Raw genomic sequence first — 27,535 nt, 5'->3', positions numbered from 1 at the left:
GAGAGCCAGAAATCTTGTTTGTTTGTAGGTGACCAAATACTTATTTTACCGAGGAATTTACCAATTAATTCATTAAAAATCCTACAATGTGATTACCTGGATTCTTTCCCCCCCCCCATTCTGTCTCTCATAGTTGAAGTGTACCTAGGATGAAAATTACAGGCCTCTCTCATCTTTTTAAGTGAGAGAACTTGCACAATTGGTGGCTGACTAAATACTTTTTTGCCCCACTGTATATGATATGTCTATAGTCTGGTGTTACCTCACTACTGACTGTAACCATCATAATCTAAATTGTACCTCCAATTAAAGGTATCGTCATTCACCAAAGAAACTGAAAACTAAATAAATGTCATAGTTTAAATAAATCAGAAATGGCATGAAATGAACATGCAAAGTTTTGTGCAAAAATAAACTACAGTGAAAACTGATCATGTGGATATAATTGCTGTTTTTACACATTTTGTCGATTAAAATCAGCAGTCGGTCATTTGGTATCAACATTGCCGACATATTCCATATAAAAGACAATATTTTCCACTCCATTTTTTATCTTGGCTTTATAGTTTTTGCATGGTTTGCTTATGCCTAAAAAAAAACTCATTTCAATCACATTTAATCATTTTTACAACCGTTTTAAAGGCCCACATTTTACACATTAAAATCAGATTTAGAAACTGTTCCACTGCCCAACTGCTTTAAAAATAAATGACAACATTTGTGATAAAAGTGCAACGTGTATTAACAACCACACTGATGAGAGCTAATAACACAGCTTTTCCTGTCTGTGTATCTGCAAGTGCACCAATGTTCTTTTCTGCTTCATGAAATAAACCCTTGAGTTGTGGTATAAAATGTTGCACGCAGATCATCTGTGTCAGATGTTATCATAATTTCCTCCTATTTAAACACAGAGAGTGTTGCGTAACAGTTGTTGAAATGCGTTGACTTGAAATAATATGTCTTAACATCCGGCTAAAACAGCAAAGGATGTTAATAGGGTAGATGCTTTGAAAGCAGTGTCCGACTCAGACTCTAGCTACACTCATTTAGTGAATAAGAAGAAAGAAAATAAGTCTTTCCAGTGTCTCCATTCAGAACTGAACAGGTACGATAAAAAACTTTTGCTGCAGCTTCTCTTCCTGATTATGTCTTTGTAAAAACTGGACAAGACTTTCTTTACTGCAGAGATGAATCCGTCTCCAGATGACCAAATCAGGCCTCGAGGGGCTGTAACGATTGCATCACTTGGTAAGATATCTTTCCTCTCACATTTATGTTTGCCTTATTATTTTTATTTTACTCTTCCTTACCCTCTCACTCTTCCTTTCTTGTAGTTGTGGTGAATATGATTTGGTGGATGCTTATGATCGCAGCCATTGGTTTGGGTAGGTTTGATCAATGTAATCTTTTTTGACAGCAAACCATATATTTTTTGGAGAGTATTTTTCATGATCCTGTGTTAATATTAACATGTTTCTGGACACCATCATAGGGCTTACACATCTACAACGATGTCCAGTAGAGCCGATCCTTCCCATCTACCTGATAGTGCTGGGAGCCACCACCCTCCTCTCTCTGTCTATGACCTACATCATGACCAACAGGGAGGGGGCCAGGGTCCCCACCATGTGCTCCGTCTGCATCACCCTCCTGTACCTCTTCAGTTTCGGCTGGTTCATTGCAGGTGGGAGAAAATGTCACTAAAATGTTATCTCTCCGGACATGAACATATGCAATGATGTAAAGTAACTGAGTAGCCTGCATTTACTTAGGTGCCGTTGAAATACAATTACATTGTTAAGTATTGTATTTCATCCTACTCTTCTATAATCATAGGGGCTTGTTCTCAGTTGTTGGTGGGTGTAGTTTTGTAGAAAGAAGATATGCCTCCATTGAACTGCTCACAACAAGGATTAGCTCTAGTAACTGAGTCATGATTTCTAGAAATAGGCATTGGTTGGTTTATAATACGGTATTTGTTTTATGGCGCACTTTGCAATTCTATTCTAACTCACATCAAAACAATCTAAATTGATAAATAGCACTTTATGTAAGTGGAAAAATAAGTATTTCTTATCCTGATTGGTGCAAGGAAGTACTAAACTTGGAAATAACTGTTTGTTTTGTTACCAATTGTTTTCAGGGCCTTTCAAGTTTGGTTTCTTTGTTTAGTTCTACGTCTTAATCAAATTCAAATGTTTTCCTGTAGGTTCTATCTGGATTTATCCTATCTATCCTCCCAACTACACACCCGGAACAGCTCCATACTGCCACAGGGTAACCTACCTGTTTGCCTTCGTGATCACCACCATTGTGTGGCTCGCTACGACTCTCATGTTCGTCTTTGGATGCTGCTTCGCTGTACTGACCTGCTGTCAGATTGTAATCTCAGTAGACAGATTTGTACCCAGCCGCTATTCTTTCTACGGTGCGACAAGTGATTTCCAAGAACCCATTGTTGGTGATGTGTAATTGAACGATTTATTCGCTCATGTCTTCAAATGTCTGGAGATTTTACACTAGGTTGAGTGAAACGCTTTCAACATTTTTTATTATGCTTCTGCTGCTAAAGTTTTTTTATCTTTTTTGTTTTTGTAGTTGAACAGTTTGATTGGTTAAGATAATGTTATTAATCCCAATTCAATTGTTACAGCAACTTTAATAGGCACAGAAAAAAAGAGACATAGCCTTATACATAAATACACATTACACTTTTTGCACTTGATACTGAAAGTATGGGCAGCTAGTAAAACAATATCCTTTACCTAGATTTGGCTTTCTGCAGGTGTCTTTCCTCAGTGGAATAACTTTTCTTTATTGCACCACTTAAAGTGGTATTGTAAAAAATATTTGTGTCGTAATCTATGAAAATAAAAGTGTAATATGTTGTGAATTTATTTATTTATTTAGCTATATTCCTGATGATTTGAATAAATGCTGCCGTTCTATTTAAGTATCTTATCATTGTGTGTCTTGTTCTTGCTAGGGTGTAAAGTGTTTTTCACTTTAAACTTGGGAAAATGGAACCCAACTGTAACAGTGATGTCACTGACACATTGTGGAGTACACTTCTACATCAATGCATCAAAGGAGAGAGGTTTAAATACTGAAAGCTGTAAATAGGATACTTTCAACTCGTGTTAAGTTGCTCTGTATAACAAGTAAAGGCTGTTTCATATAGCATAGCATTTATTTTTGATAGGTTCAATTAAGTGCCATGGTAGCTGAGTGTTTATAGCCCATACCATTTAACTGCAGCGTCAGGGCCACAAAAAAAGAAAAGATGTGTGTATATATACTGCTATGATGAACTGATATATAATTTTAGGCAAATTTGACCATACAATCCAAAAAAAAAAGTACTATGATAAGCAATTATCAAAGATAAGATACTTTTAAGCATGAATTGTCTTTTAGATGTAAACATTTTCAGTACAAAAAAAAGAGAATGTATTAAAAAGCCTGTAAAGCCTGTAAATCCAAAGGTTAGTTGTAATAAGATTGCCTCTTTGTCTTTAACGACTCAGTACATTAATTTTGATATTTTGTAAGGGCTTTTAAATCAGGCCTTTTTCAGGTCAACTATTTCTGCTGGCGGGGTCCTTTTACGTCACACGCACAGAACCAACTCAAATTAGCCTTTAGCAAATCAAGCTAACATGCATGCTGCGATTATCTGACCTGTGACTGGAGAATAACCTAAAAGTAAAGGTTTTTTAAACGCAGGCTTATTTGCCATTGTTCGTGCTTTATCTCAGGGGATTTGTAGAAGGCGGTGGCTTTCTTGGTTCAGTGAACATGTGGAGCTCAGGCCGCCGTGCCCTTCAGGATCTGATGCTCCACCAGCAGACTGCTGTCAGGAGCTTCTCCCTCAGCCCTGCTCAGGTCAGTGTCCCAGCACTTTATACACTAATATGTGGTTTGTTGAAAATAAAAATAACTAGGTCCGCACTCCATTGTTCTGCTGGAGAGCCATGACAAATCATTACAGTTAGGGCTGGGCAATATCTCAAATTGTATATCAATATTGTGTTAGGAGACTATATATCTAGAGGTTTTAATTTTGTATATCGTAATATCAGTGTTTATTTTTTCTTGCATTACTGTTAAGTAGTGTAATTGTCTGAGTTTAACAGACTTTTCTAGATGTTTTATATGCCTTTACCCACTTAAAACTAGTTAAATTAAATGTAATGCTTGACAACACTGTTCCTGTTTCAAAGTAATTTGGGATGAATAAAGTATTTACCAATCTCATCGCTCAACCCTTAAACCAAAAACATAAATCCAAATGTAGGAGGCTACAGGACATGACAGCAGACTTATCTATTTGTTCGTGGTGTTTCCACAGAATACAGTGATCGTGGAGAGATGGTGGCAGGTGCCCTTATCAAAAGAAGGCCGTCCGCCCAGGCTTCACCCTCGAAGACACAGAATCTACAAACTGGTTGAAGACACCAAACAGGCTCCGAAGCAGAAGATGGAGCTCATCCTAACGGCCACAGTTCCCAGTAAGTACTGCTCTCACTGACACTGGTGAAACAAATACCCTTAATACTCAAATGTCAAGTCCTGCATTACAATTGTGAAATTACAGTTACAACTATTGGTATCAAATTATTCTTGTACCAAAAGTAAAAGTACTGGCATGCGTAATGGCCTATATCATTTATGTTGCATTGTAGAAGGAGCCTGTGACTTAAAAACAATAAAGCCCCTTGAATCAGAATCATAGATTGATTGGATTATGATTATTGATGCAATATGTATCCATCACAGCTCCTAAAGGTGTTGCACATTTGAATGGCTTTGTATACTTTTGCTGGATATCTTAACCTAGAATGATATGCCAATATCTGTATTTAGTACAAAGTTCAATATTGACTTCCAAAATGTAGTGGAGTAGAACTTTAAAGTAGCATAACATTAATATACTCTTGTCAAGTACAAGCAGCTCAACTAAGTACATTACTTGTGTGAGTAAATGGACAATCCATTACTGCTCACAGATAACAAACCTGAGATGTCAAGAGTTGTCACAGGAAGTAAAACAATATATTTGCACCACTGAACTTCTTTTGCATTATTAAAATACCTGTGTTTGTTGTTGCAGAGCTCGGAGCGCGAGGGGACACCGTGTTTGTGAGAAAGTCAGCTGGCAGAAATAAGCTGCTGCCCCAAGGCCTTGCAGTGTATCCTTCACCGGAGAACAAACACATGTTTGAAGAGGAGATAAAAGTGAGGACTTTGTTTTAATACTGTGTATTTCCCACATATTACTGTCCATAGCAATGTTTAGTTATTAAATATTGTCACCTTTCTTTACTAACAGCTCCTGCGTGAGGGGAAGCCAGAGGAAAGAGTTCAAACCCGCTCTGGACAGTTGGTGAGTTTTCGACAAGCTTTTCCACGATTCACCATTGTTCTGTCTTGGCTGGAGACACAAATGACCACCACAGCTGTTTTTTTAACAAAGGCTTCCTCGTGTTTTTTTTCTTTACAGACGGTAGAGATCCTTAAAAAATCCCATTTAAACATTAGCAGAATGCCTTTGGAGGAATTCCAGGTCAATAAAGAAGTGGTCTGTAGGCAGTTCAAAAAGAAGGTACGGCCTTCTTTATCTCTTTCCTTTTTTTTTTACATTTCCTCTTTAATATTACATAAGTTCCTCTCTTGAACAATCTAACTGTTTATTCATTGAATTCATCTTTTTCTCAGCTGGGAGTTTTTGTGCCTCCTCATGCATTGAGTCTGCCATTTGAGTCGGTCAAGGAGGAGGGCGACTACTGGTGTGAAGTTACGGTGAGTCATGATTTTTACCATTAAGACAGACCACACTAAAGACACATTTTATCAGTTTGTAGAATTTCTTTTTTTATTTCCAAATTTTTTTACTAGTTGTTTTTTTACATATGTTGCAAGAAAAATAATCACATAAGAAATAGCTAACATTTCCTTCAGAGAAATTCAAATTACTTTTTTCAAGTCATTTTTTTCAATCAGAAGCATGTCTTCATGTAACTTTCAAGCTGGTTATTTTACCAAAGATCAGAATGCTTACCGTTATGTTTTCTTCCAGGTTAATGGAATAGACATAGTTCGTGTCCCTCTGTCTGTGGTGCCATATGAGGACCCATCAGCAATCTATCAGAAGCAGCTGAAAGCGCAGGCAGCTGCTGCTGCTGCTGCTGCTGCTGAGGACGAGGAGGCTGCTGTGAAGCTGGTGTCTGATCCTGCGGTGGAGCTAGTTTCTGATGCTGCCGTGGAGCTAGTTTCTGATGCTGCCGTGGAGCTAGTTTCTGATGCTGCCGTGGAGCTAGTTTCTGATGCTGCCGTGGAGCTAGTTTCTGATCCTGCCGTGGAGCTAGTTTCTGATCCTGCCGTGGAGCTAGTTTCTGATCCTGCCGTGAAGCTAGTTTCTGATCCTGCCGTGGAGCTAGTTTCTGATCCTGCGGTGAAGCTAGTTTCTGATCCTGCCGTGGAGCTAGTTTCTGATCCTGCCGTGAAGCTAGTTTCTGATCCTGCCGTGGAGCTAGTTTCTGATCCTGCGGTGAAGCTAGTTTCTGATCCTGCCGTGAAGCTAGTTTCTGATCCTGCCGTGAAGCTAGTGTCTGATCCTGCCGTGGAGCTAGTTTCTGATCCTGCCGTGGAGCTAGTTTCTGATCCTGCCGTGGAGCTAGTTTCTGATGCTACAGTGGAGCTAGTTTCTGATGCTACAGTGGAGGGAGCTGCTGCGGAGCTGGTGTCTGATGCTGCGGTGGAGGCTGAAACAGCTAAAGACTCTGTGGGTGAAGCTGCAGCAGGAGTCTCTGCTGCTGAGGAAGAAAAAGCAGCAAGTACACCGACAAGTCCAGACACAACAGCACCACCAAGTGATAGCCCGAAAAAAGATTAAAGGACATGAAGATGTGCATAGAACTTTGATGGATATTGTTTACCTGTAATTCACATGTATAAAATCAGTTGTCTGTATAATTATTAAATGAATTATTCAAATAATGGTGGAACTTTTATATATTTCTTTTGAGCTGTTAACCAAAGCTGGATAGACAATAAAACACTTTTGTAATCTAAATGTAATACCTGCTTCATTGTTTCGACATGACCAAAAACTACCCATTTGCATTTGGAACTATTGACCAAGACGAGGAAAATATTTATTCATTCATTTTGAGCACAGTACGCATAACAAATGGATGAGGTAAAAGTGAAACTGTCGAACATGTTGGTTCCTGAATTATTGACATAGGACATTTATAATGCATAACAGTTGTATGCTTTGTGAATCTTTAAATGAAACCTGCAGAGGTCAATGTTAGTTTTGTGACCTCGTTGAGATGGATATGTAATCAATCAATGAATTGAGTACATTTGTATTATTTCTTACAAAACACCCTAGTAATGTCCAAAAGATCTGGAAGATGTGATATATAAAGACTCAGCGGCTCAGCTCTGACAAGCTCTGCATGCGGTTTGAACCATAACAAGGCATGAAAGAAATCAATACTTGTAGATTGCTGATATGTTTTAGATTCAGTTTTGAGGCAGATCAGGTTGCGCAAGATGTTGACACAGTGATGATGGGGACTGCAATTAAATAAGAGCAAAATAGACAACATTTATCATTAATTTAATGAGTCATAAGCAACTGCAGCATAAGTATTCCAACAGCATCGTTATTTTCTATTACAAAGTTGTTGGTTCATATATACATATGTAATGTGTCACAGCTTTCTACTGACTCCAGTTCATTCCTCAATGAATGGCAACATTTTACTGACATCTGTGTGAATGCCAGAGAACCAAAGCGTTTTTAAAGAAGTATTCTGAATGCATCACTAAAAAAGGAGCATTTTGCTTTATGAACAGGAAGACAAAGTTTCAGAGGAGAATATTGAGGGCCACATACATGATCTCTGCCAAGGATTCGCTGCAGGAACCTGAAAAACATACATTTTTATTTGTAGGAAGAGAGCCTACATTTGCTGTATCTTACTGGGACAGGTTTAAGGGGCTATGGCTGGATTTTCTGTATAGAAGTAACACCTTAAACAAAATAACTACTGCATAACAATTCAACACAAATACATAAGAGAGGGCAGGAGCAAGGGCAACATCTGTATTAAAAGGTGTTTATAGATTCTTCCCAAGTACACATCTTCCTCCTGTGTGGGGAACTCTGAACATATCTACCCTACTTTCTGATGCAGGGCTTCCACCTGCCACCAAGAGTCCTCAGAGTGACATTTAGAAACCGTATTTGGCCTGTGTCTGTCGGCGTGTCAGCTTGTTATCTGCCCAGTTGTTCTTCAGCTCCAGCTCACGTTCCTTTGCCTGTGGAACACGAAAATGAAGGGAAATTCCTGGTTAGCTTTTGTAAGACTAAATGTCACACACACAGGGTCAGAAATACATTTTGTTTATTTTGTCATTGAACATTTCAAGCGGAGTCTTAATGTTTTTACCTCAATTCTGAACAAACACTTTTTAGTCAATAGTACCAGACAGTAGAAATAGATTTTATTTTAATTAACTATTTTTTGGTAGTTTAAACCAGTCTTTCTTAGAAAAATAAAAACACTGCTCTCTACATTAAATTAATTGTGTTATGATTTCTAAATGCTTGCAGACAGTATGGGATGTGAATGTAGTATGCAGGTCGCCTTATGGGATTTGTACTTTTGGAGACATTGGCATAAATCCCCCACACAAACAAATGAAAGCCTTGTATACACACCAGCTTAAGAATTTAAAAGAATTCCCACCCTGTGCACCAATTATAAATACCATCTGAGTGGTGTTAAAACAACACCAAACTTGATAGCATAGATAGACAATCACTCTGTACATCAAACAATAAGCTACAGGACTCAAGGCTAAGAGAAATGTGGCTACTATTTGTGTGCTTGTTTGAATGCCTGGTGTAGGATCGTCCTCTTGCAGCTTACTGTATAAACCTCAGATATACAGTAGTCAACGCAGCGCTGAGTCTTTGCTTGTACAATCAAGCATGGAAGCTAACACTTTGAATCTAAATGTGTACAGACATGTCACAGACTCACACCCTGCTCTATCACCTGCTTCAAAACCCACTGAAAGATAATGTACAAATTAGAGCTGCTCAATTAATCGTATTTTAATCGCAATTGCGATTATGGCTTGCAACGATTACGAAAACAACGTAATATAAATAAAACGATTTTTTTTTTTTTAAAATGGCTTTTTCAGTTGAATTATACTTAAAGGTGGGGTAGGTACATTTCAGAAACCGGCTCGAGTGCACTAAAATGTGAAAGTACACAGCCGAAAAGAATCCGCCCCTTCCTTCAGACTTCCTTACAGAGCACCTCCTCCAACACACATGAACGCGCACATGACGTCAGCAGACTGGTGAAAGTGGCCGCCTGTTGCTGGCGAGTCATTGAGGGCACGAGATACATTTGTGCGTGCACGAGATGGAAGGCTGACAGACAGGGCGCCAATCCTGTACTTTTTACAGTATTACGGCTTCCACAGATGACTTTTTTTAATGGATTTTTTGTCAAAGCACTTAAGATATTCATTGCTATCGGGATGTTAAGAGCATTCCATGGAAGTGTATCTCGAGCCGGTTTCTCAAACTTACCTACCCCACCTTTGAGGTTCAGGGTAATCAACTGTTAAAAACATACTGTTCACATTTTTTTCTCCAATAAATGGATGTTTTCAAAGTCAATGAATAATTGCATTTAATAATCGCAATTACAATTATTGACCCAAATAATCGAGATTATGATTTTTGCCATAATCGAGCAGCCCTAGTACAAATACTACTCGAACCTCCTCCCTTGGCTACAATATATTAAACTGGACAGACTACACAGTTGCCACCACTGTCCGTCAGCACAATTAGATCACAGAATTTAAATTGCACAAATATGGAAGGTTTAAATTAAGCTTTAGCAGCACTCACCTGATGAATGAGATATGTTATCTGATGCTTGCGTCGCTGTTGTCCTGTAGGCCCCTCTCCTTTTTTCTGTAAAATAAAAAAAGGTCTTGTATTACATGTTATTCTTTGCAAAATTACCAAAGACTCTTTCCCAAAGTCGGATTCTTTAAGCATTTCCAGGTGCATTTTCAAGCACCTCAAACTATTGGTAAATGAAATGACATATCTATATACAATTCAAACAATTGACTGACTGATGTACTTATTTACTATATGTAGGTCACCTTGCTGAAGGACTGGCGGGTCTGCTTCTCTTCCGTTATGTTCTTGGTCATCCACTGCTTGTTGCTGCTCAGCTGGTCGTCCCCTTTGATCTCCAGAAACTTCACCTCCTCTTTGCCCCGGTTCCGTTTCCCTTGCAGCCGCATGAACTAAAGCACAGGAAGAAGAAATGATCATATCAGTTAGACCCCGGTTTATCCTTGGCCTGATGAAGCTGCAACATCATCAATAATTAACCTACTTTTAAAGATTGGAGGTATTTAGTCAAACAATACAGAGAGAAAGAACAAAGCAAACTTCTTACCGCTTCCTCATCAAACATGGCGGAGCTGCCGGGCTCATCAGCCTCTGCTGATCCCGCCTCTGGATCTTGGACGTAAGGCTGATTATAGAATCCCTATAGAAGGAGAACATGATTTGGATATCACTTATATTCATGTATCTCTTTAACGTCTATAGTTCATTATAAGAATGCTCTGATTGACCTGGGATAATAAAGACAAGTTGGTGTCTCTGGAGCGTCAAAGTATATATATTGGTGGAAATCTGTATGGCTGTTAAAAGGGAGATTGTGTTGATGATGTTCAACCGGCTTTGTGTCGTTGCAATGTTAGTTGTTTCTGCAAATTAACAATGTTCGGCAAACTGGCAAATTAACCAACCAGAAGCTCCAGGCACCAAAAACACATAAGGAAACCAAACATTGTTTATTTGCACAGACCAACCACATTGCGACAAAACAAAGCCAGTTTTAAATCAGCAACCTTTTTCTCAAAGGTTCTTGCAGTTGTGTGAGTGTCAGATTAGCATCTATAATGTGAACCGTGTCTGAAGCACCTGACTGGACAATGTGAGAGTGCATGCATGCATCAACCATTCATTTGGTTTCAATCAGGTAAACTGAATACAATATCAAGCATTTACTAAAGGGTTTATTCTGATCTGGATTAGTTAGTGTATAAATTCTCCAGGTTATGTTATTACTAAGGTATATTTAAACAGCCAGCAGAATCTGAAACCATTTGTCTGACATGTATAATGCTGTAAAAAGCACCTCGGGAGTCCTGATTACCTGAGGGGGAGCATCTGTGCCTTCCATTTCCTGTTGATATTGAGGATATTGAGCACCCCATGGACCAGCTCCCTCACCACCCGCCCCGAAGTCGAGAGGGGCGTCTGACTGCCCCGGCTCGTCTGCAGGTGCAGGTGCAGGTGCAGGTAAAGGTGCAGGTGCAGTTGCAGGTGCAGGTGCAGGTGCAGGTGCAGGTGCAGGTGCAGGTGCAGGTGCAGGTGCCAGGGGCTCTGCGGGGGGCCCAGGCTCAGGGTCCAGGCTCGGGATGACTGCAGGGAGAGGCTGGGAGCTCTCGGCCAGAGAAAAGTAGTTCTGTGGGGATATGTCCTCCTCGTTATCTTGGTCATCGGTGGCTATTTGTCTCGCCATCTGCAGAGCCGCTGACTTTGCTGCAGCCTTGATAGCAGAGGGCGATGCGCTGGAACCGAGCAGACCCTGAGCGGGCGTTCCAGGTTTGGGTCCTTTGGGTGGTTGCCGCTTGGTGAGTGTGTGAGGAATCAGGGATCTGTCCATCGCCTTCCTGGTCATGTGTTTGGGTTGTGGCAGAAGGGAGGAAAGGCCTGAACCCTGGAAGAGGCAGGAGATATGGAGGGTATCAGGGCGGTGTAGCTACAGATATTGGCACCCACATTTCAATCGTTTGATAACATTGCAAAGTGATACAATTAAATATTCTGTCATTGGTTTACTCCATTTAGATGCATGTTCAGCCTTACTGGATACAAAGGTTCTAGCTGCTACTTTAACTCCAGTCTATTGTGTGTATGGAAGGCAGAAACAAGATTTTTTAGGACATCTATACAATCCAATAATGTGATAATGAGAAGGTCATCTATGACAGCTGAATTATTTGTGTAATATCTCAAATATAAATCAATTTGTTGAATTAATATCTGGGGTCTCCAAGCTGAGCAAGCACTGTTTCAATGTTTATTCATTTAGAAACTGCTTTGAGTGTTCTTTAAACTTTTTCTTCAATCCCAGTTACTCTGTTAATCCCGAGCTCTGAAACTGAGCAGCAGACGGTGAGAGGTATTCTTACCTGAGTTTGTACTTTCTTCTTTACAGGTTCATCATCCTCATCAGAGTCTGACTGTTGACAATAAATACATAGGTCATGAATTACAACCTGATTAATATCACAAGCAGTGCTGGAATTGGGCCGGTACTCACCGGTACGCAGTACCGGCACTTCTGGTTCTGACCCATGGAGTACCGGCACTTCTTGCTCAGTACCGGCATGCTGGCGGTACTCCGGTACTCATGCACCGTGCCAGTACTCAACACTCTCCCGCCGTTCTTATTATACATCCATATATATATATATATACAGCCGCCCGGTACTCAGTAGATGCGTCATGAGGTGCCGAACGGACATTCTCATCGCTCTAACCGCTGGAGTTTCACAGCGGCTGTCAGCTGTTTACTCCTGTCATTCAAACAGAACCTGCTGGAGAGGGGGCGGGGCTTATCTTCTCCATGTAAATACTGTGGTGGAAACGACTATGTCAAAATTAACCTATTTGACCGTGATTTAATAGTAATACACGTTTCAAAATAATAATAATAATAATAATAATGCCGAAGTAACAACATACTGAAAACTGTTAGTAAAACCATGTTTTAATGCTTTACAATTTACATACCTAGATGCACGTGTGTTGTGTTTATGCAGTGCAACTCCCACCCAGTGGGTGGCTATGTAGAGTGATAGAACAGAGCAGGCACGCCCCGGAGAGAAGGAAAGCAAGTCACGTCACAAATTAGCATTTCTAAAATTTTAGCGTGGATTAATAAAAGTGCAAAAAGACAGCGGTTGTCGCCGGAAGAAACTTCAAATACAGAGAATGCTGTGCCTGTGTTGAAAATTGTGTCTGATGGGGAGCTTTCTTTGGTTGATCCTCCTGCTCCAAGTTCTAGTGCATTAGCATTAGCACTAGCTCCGCCGCCTCCTCCAGAGCCTCTAACGTTAGCTGCTGCTGGCGCAACTGCCACCACCAACACCGGGCAAAGCGATGCACCTGACTGCTGGACAACGGACCAGGTGCAATATTTTTGCAAGACCAATGCATGGCTCCTTCTTAAAGATAAGAAGCTAGGATGTCGGATATGCAGAGATGTCAAATCTTTGGGAATACACACTGGACAAGGACTGAAACTGTCAACTGAATGGGGTGAGTGTGCAGTGTCTCATTTCGGTGTTGATAAGGGCAAACAACAAGCTAGCCTGAGAAAAAAAAATCAAAGAACATAAAGAATCACAAGCCCATGTAAAAGCTGCTGACATCCTTACATCTGCTTCACGTGAAACTATTCAACATCAAGTGCAGTCTATGCATAAATCTGAATTAGACACCACTATCAGAGTTTTTCGAACGGCATATCAAATTGGCAAACATAGCCGGCCATTCACAGACATGCCAATTGATTTGAATGTACAGAAACTGAATGGGCTGAACGTGGGCAGGGTTTTGCACTCCAATAAAACCTGTGGCGAAATCATCGACCACATAGCTCATGAGCTGAAGAAAAAAAATGGCAAAAGACATTACAGAAAACCAAAGAAAACTGTGTGTTTTGGTCGATGAATCTACCACTATTAGTGGTAAAACGGTGCTTGTTGTGTGTCTACGCTCAGCATTAGCTGATGCTGAGCCCGAAACGTTTTTTTGGGAGCTGATCGAGTTGGATAGAACAACGGCTGATGACATCACAAAGGCGTTAATGGAGTGTCTTGGAAGAGATTTTAACGAGGACTTTTTAGGTCAGTGTTTCGTTTCTTTTGCATGTGATGGGGCTTCAGTCATGCTAGGGAAGAGAACAGGCGTTGCTACCCAGTTGTGTAGTAAATTCCCAAGCCTGTTTGTGTGGCACTGCTCCAATCATCGTCTAGAGCTGGCAGTTGGGGATGTGGTCAAGGAGGTCTCAGGGCTCAATCATTTCCAGATCTTTTTTGACAAACTCTATTCCTTGTTCCATGCCTCCCCCAAAAATCAGAGGCAGTTAGCGCAGTGTGCGCAAGCAGTCGGACAGCGTCTCCTGGTGATAGGGCGTGTTTTGTCCATCCGCTGGGTGGCTTCAAGTGAAAGGAGCGTCAGAGCAGTCTGGGAAAACTACCGAGTGCTTCATGATCACTTCACAAATGCTGCAAACGACACGAGCAGGGATTCCAGAGACAAGGGCCTGGATGATGTGCTCACATCTGCAACGTTTGTCAGCAATCTGGGACTGATGTACGATGCGCTCACAGAGCTCAGCGACCTCTCTCGGCAACTCCAAAAAAGAGAGATGACACTGCCTACAGCAGATAGGCTCTTAACTCGAGAAATACGAGTTTTTGAATCCATGGTCACCATGCCTGGCCCACACATGACTACAGTTCATACAGCTCTAGCTGAGAAGTCCTTCAAGGGTGTTGCCCTGCGTGAGAATGGCAGGCTTGTACAGATTCATGCAGGTCAGTTTTTCCGCAGTATGGTAGAGAATCTGAGACACAGAATGACTTCCACAACCTCCTCTCATGTCAGCACAAGAGAAATCCCATTACATGGCCGGGAGGCCCGGGACAATCAGCTAATCCAGGACATGAAAGTTATCCATCCTGGAAGTTGGCCTGAAGAGGAGTTAGACGTACAGTATGGGGACGTAGAGGTGCTACGTTTGTGCGAAGTGCTGAAAGTGGACAGAAGAGAGACTGTTCAGGGCTTTCGCGAATACAAGGCAACCAGGGCATCCCGTACACCTGCTGCCATGGAGCCTCTACTGAAAGCAGTCCGAACCATCGCTGTCTCCACTAGTGAGTGTGAGCGGGCATTCAGCTGCATGAACGATATCCTTACTGCAAAAAGGAATGCTCTCTCTGTCAGCCGACTGTCCAGCCTGGTTTTCATTAAATGTAATGGACCATCACTAGGACAGTTCAATCCGGAACAGTATGTGAGGTCCTGGCTGGCAAAGGGAAGGAGAAGTGCTGATGAAAGAGCCTGTCCAGCTCCAGCCCCTGATACTGATGTCCCCAAGGCCTTCTGGAGCCTTTTCTAACAATGTGAAGTATATTGCAAAGCAGCTCACCCAGTGAGAAGACTTTTGGCATAATGTGCCGATTTGTACAGATCCTGGAGATAGAAGGACTTCAGACCAACCAGGGAGTTATCTGATCAGCTTGGTGTTCAATGTAACTCTTTACCATGGCTCAGACTTTGTTACTTGCAGTTACAGTTTCTCATTTTAGATTGTGCAAATTTTGCATTTGTTTTTACATGTTCTTTGTTCATGCTCTTTATCATTTTTCTGAGTTGGAAAGTTAGATTGCATCATAGTTTACTTTATACATATTTGTATTCTTCAGTGGTGAAGTATATTGCAAAGCAGCTCAGCCATGTGAGAAGACTTTTGGCACTTTTTCGTTTTTCGTTTTCTGAGTTGGAAAGTTAGATTGCATTCAAAATGTACAGAAATACTTAATTTTGTTAAAGCTTTTTATAAAAAATGCTTCTGACCAGAGCTTTGTTTCCTTGTCATTAATGTTGAACACCACCAGAGGGGCTCTCACCTGAAAGGTCTCTGCTTCATGTGTCTTCAGCAGAAGATCTAGACTTTGATTGCTATATTTTCAGTTAATATTGACCTTACTGAGCTTTAGCCATATCCGCTGCCTATCATAAAAAATGTTAAGTACAGTGAACCTTTCTAAAATATACAGTAGTAAAGAGACAAACCCACCAGCATTATAGTAGCCAAATTCTTGTTTGTGGGCTGTATATATAAAATTGACTTGAAAAAGTTGCTGATTTTAGAGTACTGGCACCTTTTTCATTCCAATTCAAGCACTGATCACAGGAGCTACAACATGTCAAGTGAAACGGGTCAGTACTCACATCCCGTCTCTGGATCTGTGGTGCAGTGATTTTGACAGGCTCTGTTCTCTTCCTCGGTTTAGGCATAAAGGCAGAAATCAAGCCTCCTTTAGATGGTGGTTGATCAGGGTCATCATGTGCCTTGCTGTGCCCCCCTAAGCGGTGCACTCTTGTCTCCTTTCTCGATCCTCCCCCAGCCGAAACGGGCTTCTTTGGAGTGGGCAGGAGAGAGAAGAGCCCCCCCGAGCTGCTCCCTTTACTCTGTGAAGCTGATGTTTCTTCTGAGTCGCTGTCATCACTGCTGCCATAGGCGACTAACGACATGTTTGCTGCTGTGACAAAATTGTATGTATCTGCAGGAACTCGTGGACATGGATAACCACTCCCCCTGGAATTAAATATCAATAAGCCTTACTTTTTGATACTTCACTTAAAGGTATTTGATAAATATAGCCGCAAATAAAACGAGGTAATCCCCAGTGGTGCTAAAGTATAAAGAAAAACACAGCAGGTTAAAAGAGGGTGAGCTCATTAAATGAAAGGATTGCCACAACTTAGCTTAACGTTAGCAAGGCAACCGTAGCCACCGATATTTTACAGACTGGTCCTTTCTCACGCATCCAAATTAATTTACTCTCAGAAGTATTACTGCATTATAATAAGACATCGGTTTATGCAGCAGCTATTGTTTACAACACAAAAATAGAGCTCTTTAAGTCCCTGGACTCCATCAAAACATCGCCTCCACCATTCATGATACAAGAAACAGCTAGTGCGCAGCTTTGTGCGCAGCTTTTTCTTCTTCGTCTGTTTGTTGCCAAAACAAACATTAACGCCCCCAGCGGACAGAGTGTGTATAATAATACTAAGGATCAACTTTATCTGAGAACAATTAGATCTTATTCAGCATAATTTGATGATTAGAGTTCTTGTAAGAGTAAAAAAAAACTTGAAAATAGAAAAATGTATATGCAATAAGAAAAGCTTACCGGTATACATAACATGACAGTTGTAAAAAAATGAAGAGTTTTCAATAGAAAATCACACATTATATATTTTGAAAATAAGCACAACACGTATCCACTTTTTATAATTCACAGGATCTAACCTCATGTTTATTATATAAACACCCACTCACCTCAATGTTTATTGTATGTAACTACTACCTAAATGTGTACACTACACATACATCATCATGGACAGTTCCAACACTTACATAGAACAATAAATACAAATAAAACAAACTTTACAAATTATAATAATAATAAAACAAACATCATTAAAAAAACGACATTAAAAAAACCTTAAAACAATTATGTGGGTCACTGTTAATATTTATGATGATGGTGATCATGATGGTGATGATGATGATGATGATGATGATGATGATGATGATGATGATGATGATGATGATGATGATGATGATGATGATGATGATGATGATGATGATGATGATGATGATGATGATGATGATGATGATGATGATCACTAGTCTCTCCCATGGTCATGGATAAAAACCATAGACTAAAAACCTTTATATATACAGTCAATGCTAAAAACCTATGATAAAAACCTTTCTCCGCCCCCTCGTCTGGGTTTTCCCCGGAAGCGGAAGCCCAGATTCATGTGGAGCGACAGCAGCAGCAGCCTCGGTCCGCTGACGCTTGTAGTCGCCTCTGACACGGCTAACGTTTGCTCCGGTTTGGCCCGGTGGGGTTCGGTTGGGTTGGTACTTTATCTACTTCACCTGCACAGTAAACATTATGTCGGCCGCGGATCCCCGGTCCTCGAGTGACGGCGGGCCGGCCAGCAGAGGAGGATTCCCGGCTGGGGAGAGCAGCAACGACCGCAACGGGCCGGGCGGCAGCAGCGGCGGCGCGGAGGGCGAACCGGAGCGGGACCGGGCCACCTTCGAGTGTAACATCTGTCTGGACACCGCCCGGGACGCGGTCATCAGTATGTGCGGACACTTGTTCTGGTACGAGCCGGGGGGAGGAGTGGGTCATTTTGATGTGGAAGTGATTGTTGTTGTTGTTGTTGTTGTTGTGTGTTTAAAGCCTACCATAGTTTTCCATTTGTGCTGCCTCTTTTAAACCATCAGTTAGAAGTGTTTACCGGCCGAATAATGCCCAATAACACGCTTTAACCAGTGTGTCTCCGCGTGCATGATATCTAGGACAGTGATTCCCAACAAGAGGTACTTGTACCCGAGGGGGTCGTGCTGCAGGGTGCATGGGAATATGGTGGTGTAGGTAGCTCAACTAATTAAAACCATCTGATTAGGAATAAAACAGATATCCAGTCAGCTGTAACTTGATCATAATGTGGCTGGCCTTTTGTATTCCTTTTCTGCCATATAGTCTATATAGTTGTGATAAATAAATACAAAACATCTTCATATCAAACTGTATGATGTTCTATCAGACAGGCTTCTCTTGTAGATTAGTCAGTCATTAAAACATGTATTCCTTTGTATATCAAGCAGCATAAAGTTGCAGTGTGAAGCCTTAATTTGCCTTAACTGACACTGCAAGAACTGCAATTGGAATATCTATATTGTGCACATTGTAATGTTGATGCTGCAACGATACAAATTAACTAAAAAGGGTTTTGGTTTGCTATCAGTTGGCTGAACATTATAGAGTGTGTTTATGGTCCTGGTGCCTCACTGAAGGCTGTTCCCCCATATATTCAAATTGCACATGTGATTTGCTGCTCAGATCTTGTGAGGAGTTAAGTGGCTCAGCCTGATCATACATGGTTGAATGTAGGTCAGAGGTCACCATTGCTCATTAACAATATCTGTGACACATTAACGTTCCGGTAAAACTGTCTGGGGATCATTTGCAGCTTTTAGATCAGGGCCACAATCTTTGTACGTGGATAACTGTGTTATAATATGTTGATGATTTGACATGAGTCTGGCTTAATTTATACCTGAAACTGTAGTCAGAACAGCAAGTGCTTTATACTAAACCTGCAAAAGGGCTGGTTTATTGACACTTTACTTCGAACCACATACATGAAATCATTAGATTAATATTGAAAGATGTTTTCCGATTTGTGATACAAAAAGCCGTTCCTTTGTTTTGTATTTTTTAAATAAAAAAGGCACAATTCATCTATAAGTTGTGATTTAAAAAATAACTATCAGCTATATTCCTAGTCAATCAAATTGTGATACAAACTTGCTGCTGTGAGGTATTTAGGAATTGCTCATATCAATAGTTTAATAGCTAATCAATAGTGAAAGTAGGTTCTTCTTTAACTGTGATTTCTTTTTCCTTTCTCTGTTTTAATCAAGACTTGAAAAAGGCACAACCTTTAAACAACTTCTACAAATGCAGTGACGTGTGCAAAGGCTCATTCACGAGTGTTGACTGAAGGCCGTGTTGCTCGCAGGTTCAGGCTAATGTGAGATTAGCGAGAAGAGATTGGGATTAGGGTCAAACCTAAGGGCATTATAATCAACAGTAAAAGTCATACAACAGAAGAAGTGACTTCTTTAAACCTGTAAAAATGTAAATGACAATCATCTGTTTGGGTCTGCAGACACATGTTTTGTAAACAGAGGTGCCGTTTAAGGAAGTGGATAGTAGGACGCTCTGCTGCATATAAACAGTTCTCTCTGTGAGTACAGATGTTATATTATCCTCAGTGTCGAGGTTTCTACTCAAAGGAACTGCCATCTGTGGCAAACACACCAGAGAAGCCCACTTTTTTTTATATTAGCTGCGTATGACAATCATGTGCAAGATGTGACATAACTTGACCTAAACCAGGGTTTTGAACTGCCCATTCAGCCCAGAAGGGATGTTTGGAAATTAGAAATGCCCAGCTAGCTGCAAAGTTGATGATTAATATACTCACAGGTAGATGTGACTGCTTGTCACATCTACAAGGGGAAAGTTACCTTTTTAAAAAAAATAAAACTGTTTACTGAAAATGCAATTCAGTGTGCAGGCTGTAAAATAAGGTGTGTTCTGTTTAAATGTTTACAATAAGTGCACAGGGTCACAGTGCCTGATGCTGTTTTCATTTGGTATTATTAAGGGCAGGTATCTTCATATTTGGTTTGTTGATTTTTTACATTTGATCAGTGAAATTCCCCTCAGTCTCACATGCAGTTGCATTGAGGCTGCTGTGTTTGGGGAGTTGATGTAACTTTGTTGCTAAGTTACCTCTCTCATCTTCTGGGTAACGTGATGAAACTGTGATGAAACCACCAGCAAGGAAGAAAGGTGTTGACGTCAGATTACCTTCTGCAACCTTAAATCGAAATTGCAAAGTAAATTGCACATTAGTTGTCCTGGATAATTGAACATAAAAAACAAGGCCAATTTGAAGTCATAATTCTATAACCATTTATCAACCGTAACTTCATAATGATGAGTTAATGCAAAATATTTGTCTATTGCCACTTTACGATCAGAGGGGATTAACTAGATAACAATCCAGTCTGAGGTTATGTACATATTGTAATGTATTGGTATTATTAAATGATTGGAGTCACATAATGGAGTCTGTGCAGTCTGGCTTCAATGAATGGCTGTGGAGCCTCCTATTGTAAATAAAGCAGTTATTTCAGGTCACCAGAGCTCCGCTATATGTGTGGCCACATGTTCGATCAAAGTTGAATGAGTTGTTACGTTAACGTGAGCCTTACCCTTTGTTCAGCTGTTGTAGCTACAGGAATACCAATCTCAGCGGCGATCTGATGGCCGGCGTTACAAATAGCACTGAGCCGAGGTCGCTATGTGTGGATAAGCCTGCCGATTGGCACAAGGTTGTGTTTTGCTTTATGGTTTGTTGACGTGTAAGGTCAGGATCCACCCGAGGCAGCAATGTGTTGAATGTTTTATGGCTGTGAAATACCGAAAGTGATAAAAACAAGGCCTTCCTGTTCCTCTGCATGATCCGAGTTATTTTGCTGTTGAGGTTTACCTCAAAAATAATCTCTGACGGAGGCATGACAGGAAGCTTGTAGACATTTGTTCACATGTGTAATTTATAATGCATATTAGCCTATGATGCATGATTATGTTATTCAGAGCTTGAACTGAAAACCCACAAGACAAACACTTCATGAGTTGTTATGGGTTCGTTCAGTCCCTTTAACCCACCTTCATTTGTCACGTACGGCGCCAGTTTTCTATTGTGGGAACGTTTGAACTGATGAAAGGTGTATAAAACTGAAGTCACCAACTGTATTTCATGGTTTTCAATCACTATTTCAAAACATATTTCTTTGTGGTGATCATTATTGTTATAGAGTTATAAAAGGTGTAAGAGGTTGAAATATCCACTGTGTTGTTGTCGGTCTCCTGAAAAAGCTTCTCTGATGTGGCGCTTCATCAAACCTGCATGCTTATCTCCCAGCATGCCGCAGCAGCAGGTCTGCTGGCAACAGATGGAGCCAATTAGCACTAACGAGGGGTGCAGGGGCAGGTTTAATTAGCTACCTCGTTAGGAGCAGGTGGTTCTGCCTGGTGGGCTTCCCTGCACCAAACACGGGGGAAAACCGGGGGAGATAGCCAGAACAGACTTTCATGTATTCTATCCATTAAGATGTCTTGCCTGTTTTTATCTCATATTTAACTATTATTAATGATTTAATTTGGGTTTGACAATAAAACATTTTTAAAAACTCACATTCGCTTTAAGGTACTGGGATGGACATTATAATTTGTTTGACCTTTTTCAGATATTTGATAGATTTAACAATTATTGCATTAATCTAGACAACAATTGTGTCCAGGAATATTGGTGCCGTTATTTAATAAAGAAACAGTTGTTTGAATGCAAACTAAAAATATGTTTCTTTCTCTGTCTCTACAGCTGGCCCTGTCTTCATCAAGTGAGTATTCCCTCTGTTGTGTCACTCTTGGCTTTGTCATGGACTTTAAACAGCTACAGGTGTTTTCACTTATACTCTTGATAGGAGATGTGAGTTAGTCTGTGTAAGAGCCATTTAGGCACATTATTTTATGGTAATGAATTATGGTTTTGTGAGCCAATTGAATATTCTTTAATTGAACTTAAATGAGCTGAATAACTATGAATTATTATTATACTGTTTTTGTAACGTGTCATCTTGCTTATGGACAGCTCTAGTTTATGTTTTGTTATTATTTATACAAAGCAATAGTAGGGGCGTGCTCAGGTATAAATGACGCTGCCAGCATGACACAGCAGGAAGTCTAGAGAGGCAGTTGGAAAAAGTTTTTGACCGCACACATCCGTATGACCAATGGATCTTGTTTGTTTATTTGTTTAAATACCGTGCAAATGTTGCACGTCGGCAGTGGGCCGCCAGCTGATCTATTGAACCTCTCAATAAAGCACCTGAATGGAACGAGCAAGGTATCTGATTTTTTGAATATACGCGAGTCAATACTCGAGCTCGCCTCCTAGACTAAGTGGCCTTTGAACATGGATTTTCTTTGGACAATTGGCCACTACAGTCTGGTAAAATGGTTCATTGGGTGACAACCTAGATCGAGAACTCATATTGTTTTACATGATGTATCTAATCATTCATAGGAACATGCAGGTGGAGGTTTTTTCTTTGTTCTATATTACTTCTGGACAATTACCCATTCTGCACATGTTTTAATGATCTATTAATCATACAAAACAAAAATGCAAAGTGTTTTTGCTTTTCCCTGGTAAATATGACAGAAAATGTTTGGGGCTTCAACGTTATGTTATTGTTTTCCATTTGATTGTTATTTCTAAAAAGAATGAAATTGAACTTCTATAATGAAATATTAGATGAGCTTGAATGGCTCTATGACCTCACATAATGGAGTCTCTTTGACTGATTGATTAACTGATAATGAAAACGATTGTAAACATTCACATGGACTGGTCCACTTATTCACTTCCTCAGCAGCTGTAAAACAGTTAATTTCAAGGCCAATTGAAGCATTTGATGTCAAATCGTGACTATCGTGTCTGTTTCAGTCACATGAACCAGTTGTATTGATGTCACACTACCAGACTGCAGCAAAGCCGTGCATACATGAAAACCCCTGTGTGTGTGTGTGAGCGAGCTGCTGCTGAGTAGGGCCTTCTACCCCAGCATGTTAACCTAAATGTAATGAGCACATGGCTGTGATGTAACTTCAGTGTGGAAACTTCACCTGTCCATTGGCCTGGTGCAGCTTAAACATGCTAATGCTCTGTTTACTGCGGTTTTCTGTCTGCTACTCACTCATTTACCATGTAGAGCTGTACTTGCTCTCAGTGTAGCAACACAAACATCTCATACTGTTGATTCAAGTCAATAAAAACATTATTGGAACCATTTATGGGAATATAATGACTGTTAATCCCAAATTTGTGTTAAGAATGTACTGCTGGGGTGAGGTTGCATATCTGCTCTCTGATAACACAGAGAGTTGCAAGCAGCTATTGTCTGAGATGTCTGATGTAGTATTGTTAGATGTGCCAAGAGCAAGGACTGTTTTAGGTAAGACAGCTTTTATGTGCGCAGCTCCACTTGCTTGGAACAATCTTCAGCAAGAATTGAAACTGAGCAATCTCATTCCTCTGCATGTTTTTAAAGCTAGGCTAAATGAAATGCTCGTTGATACTATGGGCACTTGTAAATGTCTAACTATATAAATGTATCCTGTAAATATAATGTATGATGTCCTTTATTGTTTTATGTTTCATGTGGTACCTATATGCTGCAGGTCTCCCTTGAAAAAGAGATCTATGATCTCAAGGGACCAATCTGATTAAATAAAGGTTTGAAATGAAATGAGTCATAGTACTATGAATAATAAGGCTTTCTTTGTGTAGTACTTTTCATACACAGGATGCAGCTCAAAGTGCTTTAACATTATGGCAAACAACTCTAATGTTTTGTGAGCTTAACTTACTGTTTTGGTCAATGGACTCGGGTGACTTTAAAGAGAGCAATGATAACTGCTTCAGTTCACTGTGAGAGAGGACTGTAACATCAGAGTAAAGCTGGGAAGATATTCTAAATAAGGTGTACACATTAGATTTTATTTTTGGTGCCTAAATAGGTTTTTGATGCAGTGCTTAGCTTCTGTGCCTGTACTCCAATGGATTTGCACAAGTACCATACAACCTGAATTCAAACAATCCAAACTAGCCCTTTAAATCTTTAGTCTTTCTTTATATATTAGGTATGTCATTTGGCACTGACCCCAGTATTTAGAGAGCAAAAAACGGGGTTCATCTGATCAGTGTTGGAAAATGTTGACATTTCTCCCTCTCTTGCTCCGTCTAGTGGTTGGAGACGCGGCCCAGCAGGCAGCAGTGTCCTGTGTGTAAAGCGGGCATCAGCAGAGAGAAAGTCATCCCGCTGTACGGCAGGGGGAGCTCCAGCCAAGAGGACCCCAGGTACCCTGAGGGTCTGCAGCGCTGTGTGGGGATTCTTTGTGATAGCTGTATGGTTGCCTTATGATTTCATGCTTCTGTGCTCAGGTTGAAAACTCCCCCTCGGCCCCAGGGACAGAGAACAGAGCCGGAGAGTCGGGGCGGGGTGAGTCGGTTTACCTCCACTGTTTAAGATCAATATCCTCTTTTATGTTATTTAAAAACTTTATTTCTGTTTTTTCCTCAGATGTTTCAGGGTTTCGCGGACACCGGCTTTCACATGTCTTTCGGCATCGGTGCTTTCCCCTTCGGCTTCTTCACCACAGTCTTCAACGCCAACGACCCCTTTCACAGAGCAGGTAGACAAAAAGACACAAACAAAGCTGATGATGATAAGTGAATGTGAAACATTCTGTAAGTGTAGTCTACTTGATGTTTTTTATATCATTCAAACCGAGGAGACACAATTTGTAACCAGGAGGAAAGAGTTAAACGCTTGAAGCTAGAAGTTTCAAAAACTTGCTTTAGTATATGATAATATATATAACTTATATAATAAGGTAATAGAGAACATTTATGTTTAAAAAAATGTGTTTTTTTTAATTGGATTGGAAAGCCGAAATGTAGCAAAAACATTTCTACGCTTGGCTGAGAAAGAAAAGTTGGTGTATTGATTATAGTAAAATGCAATGTAAATATATTTCGCAAATAAATTATGATTTTCAGTGAAGCATTTGACTTCAACATCTACTGAAGATTCTCGCTCTGCAAAAGAGACACAATATTTGTTGTATATTTTATATAAATTGTTCGACATTTGGCTAAAAATCTGATGTAAAGTCTGCTGCTAAACATGCCTAAAAGTAGCTGAATCATCAGTGACCATATTAAGGTGCTGTTGTGAAGCAAAAAGCAAACACGAGAATGTGTTTTTAAAAATAAAAGAATTGCAGAAAGCCTGTGATGGATTAGTTTGATTTCTAATTGGAATAAAGCCCCATCTCAACAGCATAATTAAAGTTAATATGCAACATCCCCTGAGACACTGGTGTAATAAGCTTTCCCCCTCTCATCAGACCAGTATGCAGGGGATCAGCAAGGCACCCCTAACCTCAACAACGGCAGTAACAACTGGCAGGACTCCCTCTTCCTGTTTGTGGCCATCTTCTTCTTCTTCTGGCTGCTGAGCGTGTGACGTGGACCGGAGTCTCTGGATCTATGAGCAAGAGGGAGGAGTGCGGGAAAAAAACCTCCCACACGCTAAACTAAAGCCACAGACACACACTCATTCTACATTTCCTAGCAGGTACTAACTTAAGAGAGAGTGGAGTATTGTGTTGGATCCCAAAACAAGAAGTACACGATGTATTATATCTATTTGGTTTTCCCCTCCTGGCAAAGGCTGGTTCACTTCCTCAGCCTACCTGCCTGCCTACCTACCTACCTACCTACCTACCTACCTGCTTCATTGATTTTTGTTTACCCAAGTTGTGCGTAAACCCAAAATCATGAATCATGTTGGCGCTTGTTTTCTTCATGCACCTGTTCATAAACACACCCAGAACAATAACTGCTGGGGTTCAGAGACAGTATTAAGTGATCAGGGTATGTCATGGGTTTTCTTTTTTTTAAGGTGCGGAAGAGGTTCTGTTTTTTTGGTTTTTCACATTCCTCTTGTGGAGTTAAAATGAAAAGAGAGGGAAGGCTATTTGCTATTTCTTACTCTAGATGGCCAAAGAGTAGCAGATGATTCATGTCCGATGTCAGGGGGGTGAAAAGTGTAAATGATTTGTGTTCCTGTTTACAGTTTCCTCGTGAATTGAACAAGAACTCCTAGAATTAACGACTAATGCTTGAAAACAGACAGACAAGTAGAAATAGCACATTTGTCTTAACGAAAACCTGCCATTGCACTGTGAAGTCATTTGTAGACGCAGCTGTCCTAAAGATTGGAGCGTGTGTTGGCGTGTAACCACTTGTTGTGTCTTTCCTCACAAAGCTGTACAAACAAGGGACGATTTAGCCCCAGTTTGGTAGATTTCTTCGCATCAACATGAGCAACTTGAGAGTAAAAAGCAATCTGACACACAGTTTGTTTATTAAAGAGCAAATTGTTGAGAGAGAAACGTTCTGACTAATAAAGTAGCTCGATAAGATCTACACAATACGTCATGAAGGCAGACTCGATGCAACGCGCGAGGAGAATCCTTTCAGTCATTTGTTGAGGGGAGAATTTACAGGAAGCTTTCTGTCAAGGTGATTCGTTTTTTCTTGACTGTCTGAGTGAGTGTGTAAACATTATATATTTGTATATATGAATATTGTAAATGCTGTTTTTACGTGTTTTCTGAGTGGATGACCAGCCACAGAGGGAGAAAGGTTTGAGCGAGTTGGCCTCAAGATGCTTTTGTAAATCAAGTGAATTCCTTTTATTAGAATATGCTTGCAGCCCAAATAACTCCTACAAACTTCACCAATTGATTTAAATACATAAAGTTTGTCCTTCCCTGCTAATGTGATTTGATATGGGGAGATTTGCTCTTTTGTAACTGACACAGTGGACCTTAATTTACTGAACACTGTTTAAAGCAGTTGAGCAAAACTAACACGCATTCATCTTAATAATATCTGACAAGTTAAGGAAAAAGTGCCACTCACTTCTTTCTTACTCCACACACACTTCTTTCAGTCACAAACCGCTTCATGGGAGTTTTTATTCCCCACATATACACTATAACTTCCAAACACATTTTGGTGTGTGATACCGCTGTAATTCAGCTGATCTAGATGCAATGGGTCGGACAATAAAACATCACACCAGGGTCAGAGAAACTCAAGGTGTTCTGTGGGAGAAACAGAATTGCTACTGGAGCTCGTCATTTCTTTCATACCTGTCTGTTCAAGCAACTTTTTGTATTATAAGGCTTATGTGACACTAAATGATGGAAGTCACGATTTGACAGAGTTAAATGGGAGACATTGTGCAAAACCAAATGATGTAAGAGATTAAAACTTCATTAAAAACAAATCCTTTTG

At 40.4% G+C, this 27,535-nt stretch overlaps 4 protein-coding genes across 5 annotated transcripts; 3 read left to right on the top strand and 1 right to left on the bottom strand.

The window, feature by feature from the left end:
• Positions 1-988: 988 nt before the first annotated feature.
• LOC117542631 (transmembrane protein 272-like) lies at positions 989-2,964 on the top strand. 2 transcript variants are annotated; one of them, XM_034210418.1, is made up of 5 exons: positions 989-1,108; positions 1,189-1,251; positions 1,338-1,388; positions 1,496-1,687; positions 2,213-2,964. In XM_034210418.1, exons 2-5 carry the CDS (start codon positions 1,191-1,193, stop codon positions 2,473-2,475), a joined length of 567 nt encoding a protein of 188 aa, XP_034066309.1. In that variant the 5' UTR covers positions 989-1,108; positions 1,189-1,190; the 3' UTR covers positions 2,476-2,964. The 2 variants fall into 2 exon arrangements, with proteins under 2 accessions (XP_034066309.1, XP_034066310.1); XM_034210419.1 differs by having other exon boundaries at positions 1,011-1,251.
• Positions 2,965-3,605: 641 nt separating this feature from the next.
• On the top strand, positions 3,606-7,078 carry mrpl9 (mitochondrial ribosomal protein L9). The gene is made up of 7 exons (XM_034210415.1): positions 3,606-3,888; positions 4,355-4,514; positions 5,117-5,241; positions 5,336-5,389; positions 5,507-5,608; positions 5,722-5,805; positions 6,083-7,078. The coding sequence occupies exons 1-7, from the start codon at positions 3,802-3,804 to the stop codon at positions 6,896-6,898; spliced, it is 1,428 nt and encodes a 475-aa protein (XP_034066306.1). The 5' UTR covers positions 3,606-3,801; the 3' UTR covers positions 6,899-7,078.
• Positions 7,079-7,136: 58 nt separating this feature from the next.
• Positions 7,137-16,913, bottom strand: prcc (proline rich mitotic checkpoint control factor). The gene is made up of 7 exons (XM_034210416.1): positions 16,166-16,913; positions 12,331-12,381; positions 11,289-11,855; positions 10,521-10,613; positions 10,219-10,365; positions 9,956-10,021; positions 7,137-8,337 (listed from the first exon to the last, which is right to left on the bottom strand). Exons 1-7 carry the CDS (start codon positions 16,466-16,468, stop codon positions 8,251-8,253), a joined length of 1,314 nt encoding a protein of 437 aa, XP_034066307.1. The 5' UTR covers positions 16,469-16,913; the 3' UTR covers positions 7,137-8,250.
• An 816-nt stretch (positions 16,914-17,729) lies between these two features.
• rnf5 (ring finger protein 5) lies at positions 17,730-27,527 on the top strand. The gene is made up of 6 exons (XM_034210344.1): positions 17,730-18,122; positions 21,983-22,001; positions 24,411-24,523; positions 24,608-24,665; positions 24,747-24,858; positions 25,576-27,527. The coding sequence occupies exons 1-6, from the start codon at positions 17,908-17,910 to the stop codon at positions 25,692-25,694; spliced, it is 636 nt and encodes a 211-aa protein (XP_034066235.1). The 5' UTR covers positions 17,730-17,907; the 3' UTR covers positions 25,695-27,527.
• The last annotated feature ends 8 nt before the right edge of the window (positions 27,528-27,535 follow it).

Source organism: Gymnodraco acuticeps, unplaced genomic scaffold, assembly GCF_902827175.1.
Source record: "Gymnodraco acuticeps unplaced genomic scaffold, fGymAcu1.1, whole genome shotgun sequence".
NCBI lineage: Eukaryota > Metazoa > Chordata > Actinopteri > Perciformes > Bathydraconidae > Gymnodraco > Gymnodraco acuticeps.
The sequence above is the reverse complement of the archived record's forward strand: the minus strand, read 5'-3'. Positions and strand labels throughout refer to the sequence as shown.